Consider the following 17672-nt stretch of genomic DNA (forward strand, 5'->3'; position numbering starts at 1 on the left):
TGGCTGTAATTCCTCCTGCATTGAGCCTGTGTAAATTCTTAAACATCCCTAAGTTAAGTGGGGGAATTATTTCAATCCTTCTTTGATAGATGAGAAAACCAAGACTGGGAGGTTTAGCCCTGACCAGGGCAATCCAACTAACCTAGGATGAGAGATCAGTACAGTCCTCATTACACAATTCAATGAAACGTAATGATAGCTCAAAACCATCCTGCCAGCATGTTTATGACCCACGGAGAACAGAATTCACGGGACACACACCATGCCCTGCTGGAAGGCGAGGTTGCTGATAACGTGCATTCCAAAAGCCGGCAGAAAGCTAGCACGTGCATTGAATCACTTTTTTAGAAAAATGCACGCACTGAACTCGTCTTATTGCTTTGGTTGAACTAAATTAAACACCCTTATCAGATGCTATTTTTAGACTCAAATTTTCCCATCATAAAGTTTAAAAAAGAACAGCCTGTCTAAAAAGCAGGTAAAAAAACTCACTGAAGAAGGTTTAGGTGTTTTAGAACTTTAATGTCCTTCACTTATTCAACATAAAACACTGATAGTGGATAGACAACAGGAGAAAAGACTCTTCAGCGGGTTTCACCCTGAACTCACAGCATCACTCTGGTCAAACACTACAGTGAGAATGGTCAAGTGAACAGAAGATAAGGACGTTTAACAGATATTTTTTTAGTTTAATGGCATAACTGAAAAGTAAAGAACTAATCAAACAACCTTCTCTTTTACCTACTGAATGGAAAATAAAAGTGAATTGGGGAGCTTCTAAATCTTCCGAAGCAGCTTCAAAAGGAAGGAGAAAGACAAAACCATTGAAAATATACTGCTATGATGCATAAGGTCCAGGATTCTAACAAATTCCCAAAGTCTCTACATATATCACTGAGTACTGCTATCATTAGAAATATAAATGTAGAGCAATATAAACTATTTGGTATTAAAAACAGAGCTTGCTATATAAACATATGGTATGTCATTTTTATCTCTTTATGAGAATAACAGTATAAAGATCTCTAACTGGCCCTTTAGCCTAGAACTCCTAAACACTCACCACGTGGTCAAGGTTGACCTGAATCAACAATTGTGGAACCCAGGAGCCCTTGCTGCTGTCATTTTGGAGAGGATCAAATTCAGCACCTAACGAACCCCACCCACCCTCAATGCTACAAATTGGAAACATTAGCACTTTGTGTAAGTCCACAGGCAAGTCTGAATACTGAGATCGAGCTAGAAAAAGCAGCAGCAAAGACATTAACATAAGCTGGAATCATAAGAAAAGCTAAAGGTTTTTTTAAAAGCTTCCAGTTCAAGTCAAAATTAAGGTGTCTGTTCCACCAGCTTCACAGAGCTGTGGATATCTTGCTGTGCTTTGAAAATCAAAAGAAAAATCTACAATAAGCATGTTCCTTTGAGGAAAATGCCACGGTTAAGGTTTTGAAGCCATTGAGTTACTTTCAATTTTGGACAAGGTTCAGGGGTACGATGTATATCAGAGAGGATGTATTCACAGCTGATGCATCTCCAAAAATTTCTTCATGAAGGCTGCCAGCTCCTGCACGTCCTCGATCGTGACGGCATTATACAGAGAGGCCCGGATGCCTCCCACAGACCTAGAACGACCAAAGGCGCTGCCATTAACAAAAGCACCTAATTTAGCATCAAGACAAGCCCTCCTTCCAGTCACCCCCACAGGTGGCTGGGAGCTTCAGCCATCTAATCATGAGAAAATTCTTCCTAATGCAGTGAAGGTCCACCAAGCTCCCACATAAGCTGGATGAACTCGGCAGGAAGCGGGGAGCCAGCAACCACTGCAGGGTAGGTGTCTCGCCTCGTGTGTGGCGAGGACACGTATTTGTCACAGGGCAAGGAGAGTTGATTCCATCGATGTGCAGCTGCAATCTGTACCTACTGCCACCTGCAACCTGCAGAGAGCACCAGCGATCTGTTCTTAGACCGAACAGGGTTACACCTGCCTCCTCAGACATGGATGGTAACAACCCCTGTGCTAGAAAATCAATTTAAGACATTTTCAAGGGTAATTTTAACAAAAGTCCCTGGAATTTGTGGCTCCATCACGCTCTCCACAAGAGAATCGTGATAGGGGCTCTATAAGCAACAAGGGGAAGGATTACCCTTGTGACAACTGGTATTCCCAACAAGTTACAATAACTGCTCCTCCAAGCTATGTGGGCTCTGAGACCTGTTTCATTCCGAATTTGAGAAACTAAACCAGTTCTGGCTGGTGTGGTTCAATGGACTGAGCGCCAGCCTGTGAACCAAAGGGTCACCGGTTCGATTCCCAGTCCGGGCACATGCCTGGGTTGTGGGCCAGGTCCCCAGTTGGGGCCAGGTGAGAGGCAACCACGCATTGATGTTTCCATCCCTCTCTGTCTCTCTCCCTTCCCCTCTCTCTAAAAACAAATAAAATCTTATAAAAAGAAAAATTAAATCCATGCTCTAATGAGCTTTCTAGTCTGGATGTGTACTCACCTATGCCCTTTCAAGGAGATCATGTTGAGCTCCAGGGCTTTATCGAGAAACCTTTTTTCTAATGCATCGTCCCCTTTGGCATTGCCAATGCGGAATGGAATATTCATCCTGCTTCTATTCTGGGGCTCCACCGGACATCTGAAAAACATGTTTATTACTCCAGCAACTTTTCTAAAATGTGCAAATACCATTAACAAATGAACAGAAGAATGCTCAAACATTCTTTTGATGCAAACAGGAGATTAAAAAATAAAAAAAAAGTGTGCCCCAGGACATTTATAACCTACTCAGGCAGCAGGGACATCAAACTCATTTTCACCGGGGACCACCTCAGCCTCGAGGTTGTCTTCAAAGGGCTGAAATAATTTTAGGACTGTATAGACGTAACTACTCCTTAACTGTTAAGGAATTGAAATTCCATTCGGTCCTTTGAAGGCAACTTCGAGGCTGAGGTGGCTCCTGGTGACAATGAGTTGGTGACAGATAAGGACACCCCTAACTCAGGGGTGTCAAACTCTTGCATACAGACCAGTGAGCCAGCATTCTCCTGTATGACGTGTACTTAACCTCTATGAGCCTTCATGTCCTTATCTGAATATTGGGAATAGTGATGGCTGCATTTCAGACTAGTTGTGACAATTCAGTGGTACAACATGGATGAAGCTTCCAACAGACATATGACAGCCCCACAGCAGTGTGAGCGAAGCATTCTCTACAAGGCTGCAGAGAAAAAAATATATTGGTCCTCATTGTGGTGGAAAGACTTAAAAATAATGAGAAGCCGTTTTCAAAGTTCTTCCTGCACTGCATTATCCTAAGCTGTGTGACCTTGGGCAAGTTACTAACCTCTCTGTTGTGCCTCACTTTCCTCATCTATTGAAGAGTAGCAAAGATCATGAAACCTAACTCACAAGGCTGCGGTGAGGATTAAGTATAGTTTTAGAAAATTTTTCTGGCGTATTTTTAAACAGCCACACATTTCCGTACAGCCCTTCCAGCAAGACGCTGGGTGTAGTCCTCCCAACCTTTTAAATCCGGGCTAGCTTTATGACTTGCTTTGACCAAGAGGGTGCAACAGAAGTAATGCTATGCAACTTCCACGCCTAGACCGCAAGGGGCCTGCAGCTTCTACGCCTGCCCTCTTAAAACACTGCTTCCACGTCAGTGAGCCCGAGCTAGCCTGCTGGATATAAGGCGCCGCCAACAGCTGGCACGAACTCCCAGACATGTGGCCGAGGCCATTTTTGACCACTGGCTCCAGGTGAATGACCAAATGACTTCAGCTGAATAAGCAACCCCAGCTGAGAGCAGCGGCAGAACTGCCCAGCTGAGCCCAGCCCCACCTGCCGACCCAAGGAACCATGAGCAGAGAAAACGGTTGTCATTTTAAGTCAGTCTTGTGGCATTTGTGATGCAAAAATAGATAACTGATACAATTTAGAACAGTGTCTGGAACAGGGTAAATGCAATATAAGCATCTGTCAAACTCAATCTATCTTTTTATTCCCAGCACCTCGCACAGGACTTATGCAGACTCTCAAAACTGATGAGAGAATTTTTTTATCTGGGATGTGACTTCAGTTTCTGATTGGGAAAATAGGCAGCCAAAATAGTTTTTCATTGACAACCGAACAAGACAAACGAAAGAGGAACCAACATGCTCGTCTGGAGTAAAAGGAAAGTAAAATATGGAACAACTCTCTTTCTCCATCTTCTCCAGCACATCCTGTCTTAATCTTCCATTTCTCCAGAGTGGGATTCATTAAAATTAAATAGCAAATAAAAGCAGAGTGAGGAAGCCCCCATGAAAAGTTATGCTCTGCCCCAAGGGCACATCCGTAATTCCTGTTCAAGTCAATAGGAGTCAAGTGCGCTCCTACACAAAGAAGAGATGCAAGGCGGGAAACCAAATATCTGACACTAGGGCTTGGAGCCTGAATTCTGGGACTGCCTTTCTCACGAAGAGGTAGGTGTCATGGCTGACATTTAAATTAAAAATTCAGTGGATACTCTCTTTTGATATTTTACTGCCTCAGGCTTCCAACATGAGGGCCCAATTATAAAGGTGAAGCAGCGAAAAGCAGAGCTAATTTAAGAAAAGGGGGGAAACAAAAGGGGGGAAGAATGAAGAATCTGTGTTTTGAGCTCGCCCCCCCAGCTCGCCCTGCAGCCCTGTTTAATCTCCCAAGCGTGAGAGTAGACATTATCACAACGGCCCAATGTTCTGAAAGCTAGAAATGAAAGGCGAAAGTGGCACATGGCAAATACTCATTGGTGCTCTCTGCTATGAGGCTGAGGACAGGGAAAAAGATTGAGGGGAATTAACTGCTTCCAATCTAGCGAGATGGCTGGGTAGGGAATTAAAATTCCATGTGAGAAGTGAGGTAGCAGCAAAAGGCTGTGGAAGCAGAGACAGGCATGGAATTCTGCCCTTGAGAAGGTGCAAAGGCTTCCGAGGAGGGGACGGGGGACAGACACTCTAGCAGAGAACTTGCATCTGCGAAGGCGAAGGGCCCTCGGCAGGATCTCTGCCGGGACTGCAGTGTTGGACTCCTGCCCGGGGGAGGGCGGAACTGTGGGGAGCTTCGAAGGCTCGCTCTGCTGGACACCAGCTGGGATCCTCGAGCAGTGAGAAGCAGTCAGGGAAAATGGACCCCTGCGTTTTTTCTACCCTCTCTTTCCTCCCCAGGCCTAGACCCCACATGAAGGTGGTAAGAAAGGTGACCTCAGATATAGATTCGGATTCTGTCACTTGGACATCTTTTTTTTAAAAATCTTCACTCAAAGATATTTTTTATTAATTATTTAGAGAAAAGGGGGGAGGGGAGAAGGGGAGAGAGAGAGGGAGAAAGAGAGACATCAATGTGAGAGGGATACACTGATCCGCTGCCTTCCATAGGCACGCCAACCAGGAACCGACCCACAAGCTAGGAATGTGCCCTGACTGGGGATCAAACTTGCAACCTTTTGGTGTATGGGACGACACTCCAACCAACCCAGCCACCCAGCCAGGTCTGGACATCTTTATAATATTAGAGTTAATAACTAATATAAGCACCATGTCAGGAATACCTTAAGTGCTTTCCATAATAACCACAAAATAATAATATTAAGAGATAACTCTTTTTAAAAAGATTTTACTCATTTCATTTCAGAGAGAGGGGAAGGGAAGGAGAAAGAGAGGGAAAGAAACATCAATAAGTGGTTGCTTCTCACTCAGCCCCCACTGGGGACCTGGCCCACAACCCAGGTATGTACCCCGACTGGGAATCGAACTGGCCACCCTTTGGTTCAAGGTCTGCACTCAATCCACTGAGCTACACCAGCCAGGGTAGAGCTAACTCTTAAGTAATGCTCCCTATGTGCCAAGCACTGTTTCTAGCGCTTTATACAATTAACCAGTGCAAAAGCACATGTACTTATCCCCTATATTAAACACTCTTTATTCACATGCAGTTTTACTTAATCCTCATAAGAAGTATGTGCCATTATTACATCCATGGTATATATGAGTTTAGAACAGTAAGGTCATTTGTCCAAGTTCACATTGTTAAATGGCAAAACAAGGTTTCTAAGCTCACAATGCTATACTGCTCACGTGGACTCGACTTAGAATCAGGGAGCACCTGACCCCAAGCACCACGTGGGTGGTTAATCTATGGAAAGAACACAGGAACGTCTCTGGTTGTTTTCACTAGTCTTAGAGTTTCCTGTCAAGGTCACCAACAGAGCTGGTGCAACCCCCGGGAAACTGCCCAGGACTGTGTTCATTAAAGAGGCTGCCTTACCAGTCAGGGAGCACAGAATAGGGGACACGAATGAGAAGCAAAGGTGGTGGTGAATGGCAAATTCTAATACTAGGTTATATTTGGTATTGCTCTTTCAAGTGGCTAGCTCCCCTTTGGGGCCGTATTTCCAACATCTGAAAGAGAAGCGAAGAATTTCCTAAAAACCCAAGTGAGCACAGGGACAACTGGAGAGCATCCAGCTGCAAACACTAAGGCGAGGGGGAGTGAAAGCCTGTCCTTGGCTTGAGTACCCAGGTCCCACAGGAATGTCATAAGCCGGGATGACATTTTCTGGGCAGGTAGCCCAGAGGGTAGATGGAAGTTCCCAGGAAGAGGTTTATTCTGAAAAGAATGCAAGTTCTGGGTCAAAAGTTTTGAATGGGAAGGTGGTTAGATTCCCCACAACAGGGCCCATCTGGCACATTGGCTTTGACAGGCTGCCTTCTGGGAAATGCCCAGGTGGAGAGCTTGGAGTTAAAGGACCTTGGAAAGAAAGAATTCAGGGGATGCTCAGTACTCCTTTGTGTGTGTGTGTGTGTGTGTGTGTTTAATTCCCTAGGTTTTCTCCAGAGGTATCATCTCCCTTTTTGTGCTTATACATATCCTGAGAAATATATGGAGCCAAAAGCTAAGAGAAAAATTGATTTCCCCTCCACAATAGCTGCCGAGTGCTTTCACTCACATTCAAGTTCTGCGCACCGTTTGAAAGTCAAAAAAGATGGCTTGTTGTTCTAAGTTTCCCCAGAGCCTAGAACAAGGCTAGCCCAGAGTCAGTGCTCAAAAGGATGGATGGATAGATGGTAGGTGGATGGGTGGGTGTGTGGGTGGATGGACAGACGGAGGGATGGGCAGACAGGTGGGATGCCTGGATGAATGAGTGAGTGAATCAATGAACTAGCAGATTAAGCATGTCCTCAGACCTCTCCACAGACTTCCCTTCCAGTCCCGGCACAGACCATCCTTCCAGGCAGCCCCGTCTCTGCTCCCCAAACACACTGTACCTTCTTCCCTTGGTGCCTTTGTGGGGTCATTTCTTGAACTTCCTAAAAATTGCTAAAAATACTTCTGCCCTCTCCTCTACCTAAGTATACTCTCACCCAAGGCTCGAGCTCATCTCAAAGCCCTTCCTTCTCTTTCAACCAAGGCAGTAGCTTCCTCCACCAGCTCAAGCCTCATTATTTAGCCCATGGCTATGAGTTCCTAGATAAGGTTGAAGCTTCCAGCATGTCTGTATGTTTTCCCTCAGGGAGCACACAGAGGAAGCAGGCAGTGGGAAAAGGGGATCGGCCTGGGCGATGTCCTTAGTGTAAAATATGTCAGTCTTCACCAGGAGACAGGTCACAGAGCCTAGGATTCCTGGGATGGGGAGGCAGAGCCACGCAGCTCACCAGTCTGTCTGTCCCAGAGAAAGGTGAATGCATCCATTTGCCAAAAGCCCCTGGTGTGTACATATTTTAAAATTCGCACCAGGCAAACTGTGAAATAAAATCCATCAACTTACACATAGAATCCTTGCGAATTATCAATGATGTCATAAATCATCTGAGATTTGATGGAGCTGAGCTTCTCCATGGCGGCTGCACCACCGTTGTTCTTAATCCACTCCAGGACCAGGCCCATGACGTAGATGCTGCAATAAAGATTAAAACAAAAAATCCATTTCGTTCGGCTTTGCAAAAGTGGAAAGACATTCGAGCCTTTCCAGAAGCTTTCCAGAAGTCAAAATGTCAGCAGACATAGACAAGGTGAAAGGGGGCCCCTGTGTAGACCAAGGACAAGATCGACCCAATTCTAGGCCTCAGAAAGCCATTCAGAACAGAGGTTTAATTAGACTGCTCACTGGGTGTCACACCAGTCCCTACCTGTGCAGCCCTCATGCTACCTTCACGACATCTGGGACACAGTTCCCTGCCTCCACCTGCTGACCTTTCATCCCCACCACGAGCATCCTCAGATTTCTGGCCCCACCCCACTCAGTTAATCCTTCACTTCCTGAACTCCCAGGGTCCTCTGCCCATATTTCCCAATACAGCTTTTTCCATTCGCTCTTGTATTTTATATTTCTGTGTGCAAAAGGAGTTCAGCTCACCCCGCCGACAGGTGACACGGGGCCCTGTGCCTGGGAGGAGGCCGTGTGGCACAGTGCTCATAGCCTGGGAGTAGCAGAGTCACAGTCCTGACTCTAGTCCCCACACTGCCGCTTACAAATGGACAACCTGGGATCAGTCACTCAGGAACCCAAGCCTCAGCTTTCTCATCTGGAGCCAGAGGACCCACCAACTTCTGGCAGGCACGTGGCGCTTCGACCGCCCTGCTCTTCCCAACTGCACCTTCCCACCCGACAGGCAGATCCAGCAGAATCCCTCGCTCCCCTGGTCTCCCAGCTGTGCAGGGGACCCAGCAGACGAATCAGAGCCTTCCCAGGGATTCTCAGAACTGGGAGTGAGGAGAAAGAGGCAGACGTGTGTTGGTGAAACTGTTAGACATGAGGTTAAAAGCCCAGGGAACATTAGAAGGATGCTCATCCGGAAATAGAAGTCAACATTCCAGCAGGAAGCAGCAAAGATCAGAAAGAGCAGACAGGGTGGGATTTGTATCCCTGGTTCCAGGAGGACTCAGTGAACCTCGGTCCTTCATGGAGCTTGGAACCAAATACTTCAATTTTCTGTCACCTGTGAGACCTCCGGGCTCGTGGGGACTGCAGGAGACGGGTTGGGCGAAGTGCTTAGCATAGGGCCTGGCACGTGGCAGGTGGACCACGCAAGTGGTCATTCGTAGTATCTTTAATTGCTCAAAACTAAGCCAAAAACACTTGATGTTGAAGAGCGCTGGGTGGTTCCCCAGTGATCTCCCGAAAGCTCCTCTCTGAAACGCTCCAAAGGCCAGACACTTGTCCCATGGAAGCGCATTCACGGAATCATCCAGGGGGTGGAGGACCTAGGCGTTTCCACCCCCAGAAGGCAGCAGAAACTTAACACTGGGCTGCCCAGCATCCACAACCATGTGGTAGCCCTTCCAGAAGCTTCCCCATCCTAGCTCTCCAGACAGCCCTGGGAGAAATGAGAAAAAGTAGCTAGCAGCAGAAAGGGAAGGGAGGGCAGGGCAGAAAACAGACCCTGGGTAAATACAGTCTCAGCTACAGCTCTCTAGATAAAGCCTGAGAAAAATCAGAGGGGAAAAGGAGAAAGAAATAGAAGACAATGAGTATTACCGAGATCTACTTCGGACCAGGGATCTTATGGTTGTTCTCCCTTTTATCAATCACAATAATCCTGAGGTCAGAGCTACCGCTGCTATCCTATTTTATAGATGAAGAAACTGAGGCTCAGAGCTTAACATGGCTAAAGACTCCCAGCAAGGGGCTGATCAAGCCAGGATTCCAACCGTAGTCAGTCTGACTGCAATGCCCAAGCACTTTTCACTAGTAACAAAGGCCTTGGCTTCCCCAGGTTCTCTGGGACCCTGAGCCACTATCTCCCCTCATCCTGGGGCAGCCAGGCTGGCACCAAGTGTCACAGACACAATCGCCAGGTGTAGCTGCTATGGGGCATCACTGCACACGTGTGCATGTGCGTGTGTGGACATGCATGTGTTCCACATATGATGCTGACTGCCAACCCCTCTGTTCTGTAAGATCCTCCAGAATCCCCCAAAACTGCTCGGTCCCCACCAACCATGGATACCGCCCCCTGCCATAAGATCTAAGGAAAAACCACCCTTGTGTCCATTCTCAGACAGTATCTTTCAGAGGTCACAGTTCGCTTTTATCTGCAGCTCTGTTATCCCAGGGTCTCCAAGCTGCTATTTTGATCATCACAGCCAAATGCCATGGCAAGGTCCACAGTCCTAGCCAGACCTCAGCAGCGACACACCACCTGCTGGGCAGCTGGCATGCTCAGACCCACTGCCCGAGCTCTCTGGCTCACCTGAATGCAGTCGAAGCAGACAGAATCGGCAGAAAACCCACCCATTTCACACGCTGTCCAGAGACAGCACCCCTAGCCTAAGTGTCTGAGGCCTCACCAAGAGGCAGAGGCCTCCCTAGGGACCAGAAGGCATCCCCAGAATGGAAGCATGTCTGACACTTGTGACTTTACTGCAGCTTCCAATTCATTATGAACTCATGCCTCTACAATCCAAACTCTTCAAAATACAAGGCCCTAAAGTGCTTACACAGCTTTGCAACTTGGTCTCAACTCTCCCCACTAGGAACTGACTTACACTTTCACATCCAAAATGCCACCTGCAAACACAGAACATGGGTTTCCACCTTAGCCTACCTGTTAAATGACTACCTAAATCACAGAACATCTGCTCTATGGAATGCCATACAGCAATTCAAAGTGGGGGGGGGGAGGCAGCCATTGGAGCAGATATGGCCATGTTCATAATATGTTGTTGGGTGGAATAAAGGAATTCACAGAGCAGGGTGTATGGGAAACTTCCGTTCTCGTCACTAATTATATGGCTCTGCCCAGTGTGTGCTACGCCCAGCAGGGGTCTGCCAGGATTCACAGCCAGCAATTACTAGTGGTCACCCTTGTGGGCTCTGGTCACTTCAGAAACCTTTGTTAAGAGCGTGTGTTACTTTTATAAATTTTTTAAAGCAATACAAACTACTCCCTGTGCACCAGGGCTTAGAAAAATCACACTGGAAGTCACTAGAAAGCTCTCCCTGCTGTTCTAAAGATTCGGACTCTGCAGATGAGCTTCTGGAGTTGATGGCGGCCAAGGCTGAGCCCATTCAGAGAAGAAAGGGGTCCTGAAGCAGTGGGGTTAGTTTGTTTCTTATTCGTTCCTCTACTTCATACTACAGCTAACATGAGTTTATACTTAGGGGTTTACTCAGCCACAGTAAGGAAAAACTGTCACACATTAGAAAAAAAATGTAGACATCTTTTTGCTCAGCCACTAACTGGGCTCAAGGTAGGTGTTCTACTGAAGGGTCAAACAGAATGAGCAAGTGTCCTTTATTCCACCCCAGTTCACTGCTAGGAGCTATAAGCCAGTATCTGCAAGCCAGTCAGTCACCCAACACAGTTCAAATGAGCTTCCCAGCGCCTGCAGTCTCTTGGCTCTGATTTCAAAAGGAAAAAAAAAAAAGGCTTCTTTTCAAACTGGGACCTTTTCAAGAATTTCTGTGAGACAGAAAGTTCTGGAGTGTTCTGAATGCCCCCGCTGACATCCAAGGCCAGGGGAGGGGGTTTGGCACAAAGCTTCACGTCTCCGTACATGACGTTTGTTCTCAGCCGGACGAGCTACAGTTTTCCAACACTGGATGTTTAAGTGCGGCAAATGAACTCGACACTGTCCAAGTTAGAAATCCGGGGCAATCGCTCAATTACACAGACTTTTACTTTGTTCTCCTTCTCTTCTGTGGGGTAAGAGAAAGCGAAGGAACTTCCAGGAATTGTCTTCGGGCAGAACACATTTAACCCGAGCTCTTTCATTGTCTACATTTATATGATTCTAATCAAATATTAACTATCCTGCCCAGGACAGACAATTATCCCCACGCTGATCCGTCTGGGGAAGAAACTTGGCCTTTTTTCTGCCCTTGTCTCAGGCTCTGCACACTTCTCAGGGAGGCAGTTCCTGGCCTCTGCCATTCTGTCCTCCCCACCCACTCCCCAATAGGTGACCAGCTGCCCAACCAGTCAGGGTCTAGGGCCAAAGCTGGAGAATGACCTGATAAAAAAGTTCCTGTTCTAGGACTTTCTCTGTGTTTCCAGGTAAGACTCCACACACTTTCCTCTTCCATTCTCATGTAGGGAATGACAGCAGAGCCTACATGCTCGCTGTTCCCACCGATTTGCCCCCTAATATTAACAAACAGCATATGTATGTTTTCACTACATTTTTAAAAGTGTGTTTCACAGTAACTCCTGGAGAAAGGGCCAAGCGAGTGACAGCTCCCCTTGCACCTCCAGCCCCAAAGGTGCTCTCCCCGTCTCCTTCCATCTTCCCAAAGCCAGTGGGGACCCCTGAAAGACTCATCTGTCTGAGAGCCAGGCTCTGGCCCCACCTCCTAACAGGTAAGAGCCCACTCCTACCATTGTGTGACCCGGCTCCCAAGGCCCTTCTCCAGGAGCCATGCCCTTGAGGGTGCCCAATTCTGCCCTCAGCACACATCAGACCCAGTTCTCATTTCTAGGCTGGCCACTGAGCACTGTGTTTCCACTGCCTCGAACCCCCGACGTGAGCAATCGATTTAGCCATGCCCCCGCCCCCACCACCTCATCCCTAATAGATATTTAGAAACACTTTCAAGCAGCGTGAAGCCCAGTAAGGTTTATAAGCAACCAGGAGACTTCACACAAGAACACCCCCTTCCGAGGACAGCAGGGGACACAAAATCAGCTTCACTTATCACAGACAAATCCGGCAGTGGGAGAGCTCAACTCCTACAGCCACCTGCCCTCCTGAGATGGTATCCTTCAATCAGAAACAAATCCACACTGATGACTGTGCCTGCGAAGAGCACTAAGGTTTGGGGTACACACACCCAGGCTTTGGAGACAGGCTGCCTGGACTCAAATCCCAGCTATGCCACTTCCTACAAGGGTGGCCTCGGCTTCCTCACTTGCAAAATGAGAGAAATAATAAGAGTACGTGCCCCCTAAGCTGCTTGGGAGATTAAAGAGTCATGCACATAATATATCACTACTTTACATCACAGCTGCCCTGGAAACATAAACCCATCAACTCTGGCTCTTCCCTCTCCTTCTAAGGCTCTGGGAGCTAACGGTGGAAACAACAATAACCGTGTAGCAGCAAACACCTATAAACCACCAAGTGCCAGGCCCCCACTAAATGCATTATATATATATATATATATATATATATATATATATATATATATATATCACCTCATTTAATCCTCACAGCAACCCAATGAGGAGGGTACTAGTATTACTTCTGAAGGGACCTGCTGCACAGATAGGTTAAGCGACTTGCCCAAGGTCACACAGCTCGTTAGTAGTAAGATCTCTCGGGCAATCGTTAAATCCCAGGTGTCACAGAAGCTTTCCAAAACCATCTGAATCTGGGAGTTAAGAGATCATGCACAGGCTGAGAGGCCTGGGATGCAGCTAACAGGACCCCTGGAGAATGGGCGAAAAACCAGGAGGGTGTTTGTTCCAAGATAGAACGTTTGCTGCCAAACACTACCTTCGCCAGACAGTGATTCCTGATAGGATACCAAGGGTATTAATTTACCAGTTCGCGGAAACCCACTCGACTTTAAAGTCGCCTCTGCGATGATGGAAAGGAGACCCCCTCGACCGGCCCATAGGCGGCGCAGCGGAGTCACCTGAAGCAGGGAGGAGTGTTGTACAGGGAGTTGTTCGCGGCCTGCACTTTGTACTCCAGCACCGCGGGGCACTCGGTGAGGGCGCAGCCCAGCAGGTCATCGCGGACGATCACCACCGTGACCCCCGCGGAGCCGACGTTCTTCTGCGCACCAGCGAAGATCACCCCGAACTGAAAACAAGGAAAACATGCTATGGTAGGCGTACTCGGTCCTTTTTCTGCAGTGTACTTAAAGTTCCCACCCCCTTTCTAAAACACGATTTTTATGAGCAAGTGACTATTCTCTTCCCTAAAGGAATCGCAATCTGAGACACTGTGTTCAGAGGCCTGCAGATCAGGGTCCGCCTGGGCCTTCTCCCCAATATGGGACTGGACCAAACCATCACTGTAAAGACCTCATACATATTCATATCCACTCTGCATACATCCCAGCTAATCTTTAAAATAGGGAGGCTATCATGTCCTTGGTAACCAAAAAAGCCAGAAGTTCTAATCAATTTGCATTTGTATAAAGGGATAATCACAAGAATGCTGATCCATGAGATAAGCTGCCTGAGAGAAAAGAATTTTAGAAAAGAGATCTTTAAAGGTACTTCAGGAAATTTTGTCATGTACAATATAGAATTCTCTCCCATGTCTCCCCAAGAAAACCAACTGGTGTCCAAGGTGGGAAATGGGGACAGCCTGGCCCAGCAGGAGTATTTGACCGTTGACAAACACTGTTTAGAATTCACAGTAAAAGGTAACTAATGATACATACCAGGCCATTACCAAAATATATCTCCAATGGAATAGTATGCAGCCTTAAAAAGGAATAAAGTTCCGACACATTCTTGGATGAACCTCAAGGACATTCTATTCAGTGCAATAAGCCAGACACCAAAGGACAAATACTGTATAATGCCATTATACGAGGTAACTAGAGTGGCCACATTCGTAGATACAAAAAGATACAAAAAGTACTAGGGCTGAGGGAGAAAGGACACAGGAATTTGTGTGTGATGGGCGCTGAGTTTCAGTTTGGGAGGATCAAAATTCCGGAGATGTATGGTGGTAATGATTACACAACAGTGTGGATGCACTTAAAATGCCACTGAACCGCACCTAAAAATGGTTGAAATGACAGATTTTATGTTAAGTATATTTTACCTCAAGTTTTTTTTAAAAAGGCAGATTACAATTTAGTAATTTTTTAAATGCTTTACAGATGTTATACCCCCTGCTGGGGTACTACAGGCACCCGGGTACACTCCTCCCACTGCCTACCATGGTGCGCCACTCAAAACCTATGTCCGAATGCTCTTGGACTTGAGCAGGATACAAGGCAAGGGGGCCTTCCTGTATCCTGAGCCTAGATAATCTGCATTCCCTTCTAGACAGCAATCCACTCCCAATATATTGACTAAAAATTTTTCTAAGAGCCACTGTCAAAGGCAGATCAATTCCCAAGGACTCGAGTGTGACCCTGTGAGGCCATCACTGACACAGGGCTGAGAAGGTGGGGACTCACACATCTGACCATCAGCAATAACTGACAACAAATGACTGCTGGCCTGCTCACTGAGAGCTACCCTGGCCTCAGGGTCTCTGCTGGCTCACAGCTCCCCAACCGTTTTTTGTTCTAGAATACACGTGTATTCAACTACTCTCATAGAAACCAGGATGTTGGGGTCCCCTCTTTTACACTTTACCTTGGAAACGTCCACTGGCTTGGATAGGAAGTTTGAGGACATGTCACAAACCAGCACTGCATCCTTGACCTCAGGGATGAAGTGAAACTCCACACCGTGCACGGTCTCGTTAGCACAGTAATACACGTAGGAGGCCTCAGGGCTGAGGGTCCAGGTGCTCGGGTCTGGAATTTCTATCACAGAAGACAAGTTGAAGACACCACACTTTTACTCCTCTCCTCGTTCCTTATGTAGATGGAGTCAACCAGGAATAACACCCCTCTCCTAGCAGTGAAAGACTGATTCCAAAGCATTCACAAGTAACAGCATTTTCTCCATCTTGCATCTATAATCACTGCCCCCATCCTGAAAGGATGATCAATCTCGCCCTGCTGACTGTTAAAACTTCAGATATGGCAGGTGAGTGTTGGGGTTTTTTTTCTTATTATCCAATGTCCCCTGATGATCTAGTATTTTCCTCTTGGGGATCCAGCCTCCCTCATTCTCAGCCCATGTCACTGGAAGCCCCAAAGGTACAATGTGACTTAGGTGCTGTCACATGACTGATTTGGAAGGGGACACAGGAGACATGAGACTGTTATGGGAATGATTGAGCTCAGGCACTGAAAGGTGGGAGAATAAAAAGGCAACAGGGGTTGCAACCATCTTCTAAAACTGAGGGGACAGCTTTCCTGACTGTGGAGCCACCACAGGAGACAGTGAGAGATACCAGGACTGGAATTAATGTTGAGGGCCTTGATCAAGCCATACCTAAAGCCAAACCAGACCCTGGGCTTTTCAGCTAAGCGAGCTCAGGAATGCACTTTCTGTAGCAGCCACTTAGTAATGCTAACTAGTACAGCCATGCACTCTAACTGGTATCCAACTAACTCCTGAGAAGGAGGAACGAAAAAGTAAAAACCCGTACAGACTGTCCTGAGCAGGAGTAACTGGGTATCTGAGGAGGGACCACATGCCAGTGAACATCCCACTGCTCACCTCCGCTCCCAGCACTTACTTGTGTAACTCCCAAGTTTAGGGTGGACGATATTCACAGTCCCAAACTTCTTGGCCTCTTCTGCAGCTTTCGCTGACCAAGCTCCGGTCACCACATAGTCGGCACACCTTCCAGCTTTCCGTCCAATCAGGTTTAAGGGAACAGCACTGAACTGGCCAGACCCACCTCCTTGCACAAAAATCACCTTGTAGTTGTCTGGAACAGCTCTGGGTACAAGCACAGGAGACAGGAACTACAGACTCACAGGGTCCAAGATGGAGAATGAGTGATTCCCTACCAGCACCGGACCTCCTGGAGGGACATACCACCAGAAATATGGGAAAGTCCCACTACCACTTTACCTTCCCAAGTCTAGTCATTTATTCAATTCTTGGGCAACCATTTACTGGCCCTGTGGTGGAAGCCTATGGTTACTGTTTGGACAGAAGCTAGTAACCCGCTGCTGCTCCTTTAGGGTAGGATCCCACTGCCATTCTCAGTCCACACGGTTCAAGGGTGACCAGCCCCGGCCCTAGGGGATGAGCACGTGACCCAAGTTGGCCATTGAGGTTTGGTTCTGACAACTCTGATCCAACTTTTGGGAAAGAAGAGCTGTTTCTACTGAGGGAAACAATGACCCGGTAGGAACTAACGCTGCGACCCATGGTGGCCACCTGATGAAGCTACGACATGAAAAGGCAGGGCCAGGAGATGGAGAAAAAGACCTTCCTGACATCATCCGAGCTCTGAAGTCATCCTGGACTTTTCCATCGTGCAAGGTAGTGCATTCCTCTTTTTTTACGAAATACAAGCGAAAGTTTATTTAGAAAGTCACAGAGGTAGAAAGAGTCAGGTGGGCTGCATGGGCTCGGGAGCCAAGTTACAGAGGCAAAGAATGGTCTGTGGGGCTCAGGGGAAAGAAAGCAAAGACAGCACACCTGAGGAAAGGCGAGGAGGGAAGGGCACGGGCAAGCAAGAGAGAAAGCCAATGCATTCCTTTCTGCGGTTAGGCCAGGAGTTGGGCTACTGTCTCTTGCAACCAAAAGTCCTAAAAGAATTTATATGCTGGTCCATGCTATGAAGCAATGGAGAAGGATCTTTGCTCACACTTTAAGTCTAATCACATAATCAGGCGCCCAATACACATCAAGATTAAGAGTGGAGGGGCAGGGCTGGGATGGGGGTAAAGGGCAGAAATCTGTACTTGAACAACAATTGAAATTTTTTTTAAAAAAGAGTGAAATTTTTTGGCTCCAGCATGGAAAATAAAAATGAAAGCTGGATGACTAGCAGCAGTATGATATGGCCAGCTCCAGAAGGACTAGGCAGTGGAACCCGGACCCAAGCCTTTGAGTGAGGTCAGAGCTTAGGAACAGGCAGACTGAAGGCAGACAGCAGGGGACA

The 17672-nt window shown here is 47.2% G+C and overlaps 1 protein-coding gene across 1 annotated transcript in view; it reads right to left on the reverse strand.

Annotated features, from left to right (window-relative positions):
• Nucleotides 1–501: 501 nt before the first annotated feature.
• The window catches only part of LOC118976062 (phosphoserine aminotransferase), a 29606-nt gene continuing 12435 nt past the window's right edge, over nucleotides 502–17672 (reverse strand). The window contains exons 4-9 of the mRNA XM_037030333.1: nucleotides 16290–16495; nucleotides 15293–15465; nucleotides 13603–13772; nucleotides 7792–7920; nucleotides 2503–2640; nucleotides 502–1622 (exon numbers count right to left, since the gene is read on the reverse strand). Of these exons, the coding sequence (XP_036886228.1) occupies nucleotides 1517–1622; nucleotides 2503–2640; nucleotides 7792–7920; nucleotides 13603–13772; nucleotides 15293–15465; nucleotides 16290–16495 (922 nt within the window). The 3' untranslated portion in view covers nucleotides 502–1516. The remainder of the gene's footprint in view (nucleotides 1623–2502; nucleotides 2641–7791; nucleotides 7921–13602; nucleotides 13773–15292; nucleotides 15466–16289; nucleotides 16496–17672) is intronic.

Source organism: Sturnira hondurensis, unplaced genomic scaffold, assembly GCF_014824575.4.
Source record: "Sturnira hondurensis isolate 20B ecotype Veracruz unplaced genomic scaffold, ASM1482457v3 Scaffold0020642, whole genome shotgun sequence".
Classification (NCBI taxonomy): Eukaryota; Metazoa; Chordata; class Mammalia; order Chiroptera; family Phyllostomidae; genus Sturnira; species Sturnira hondurensis.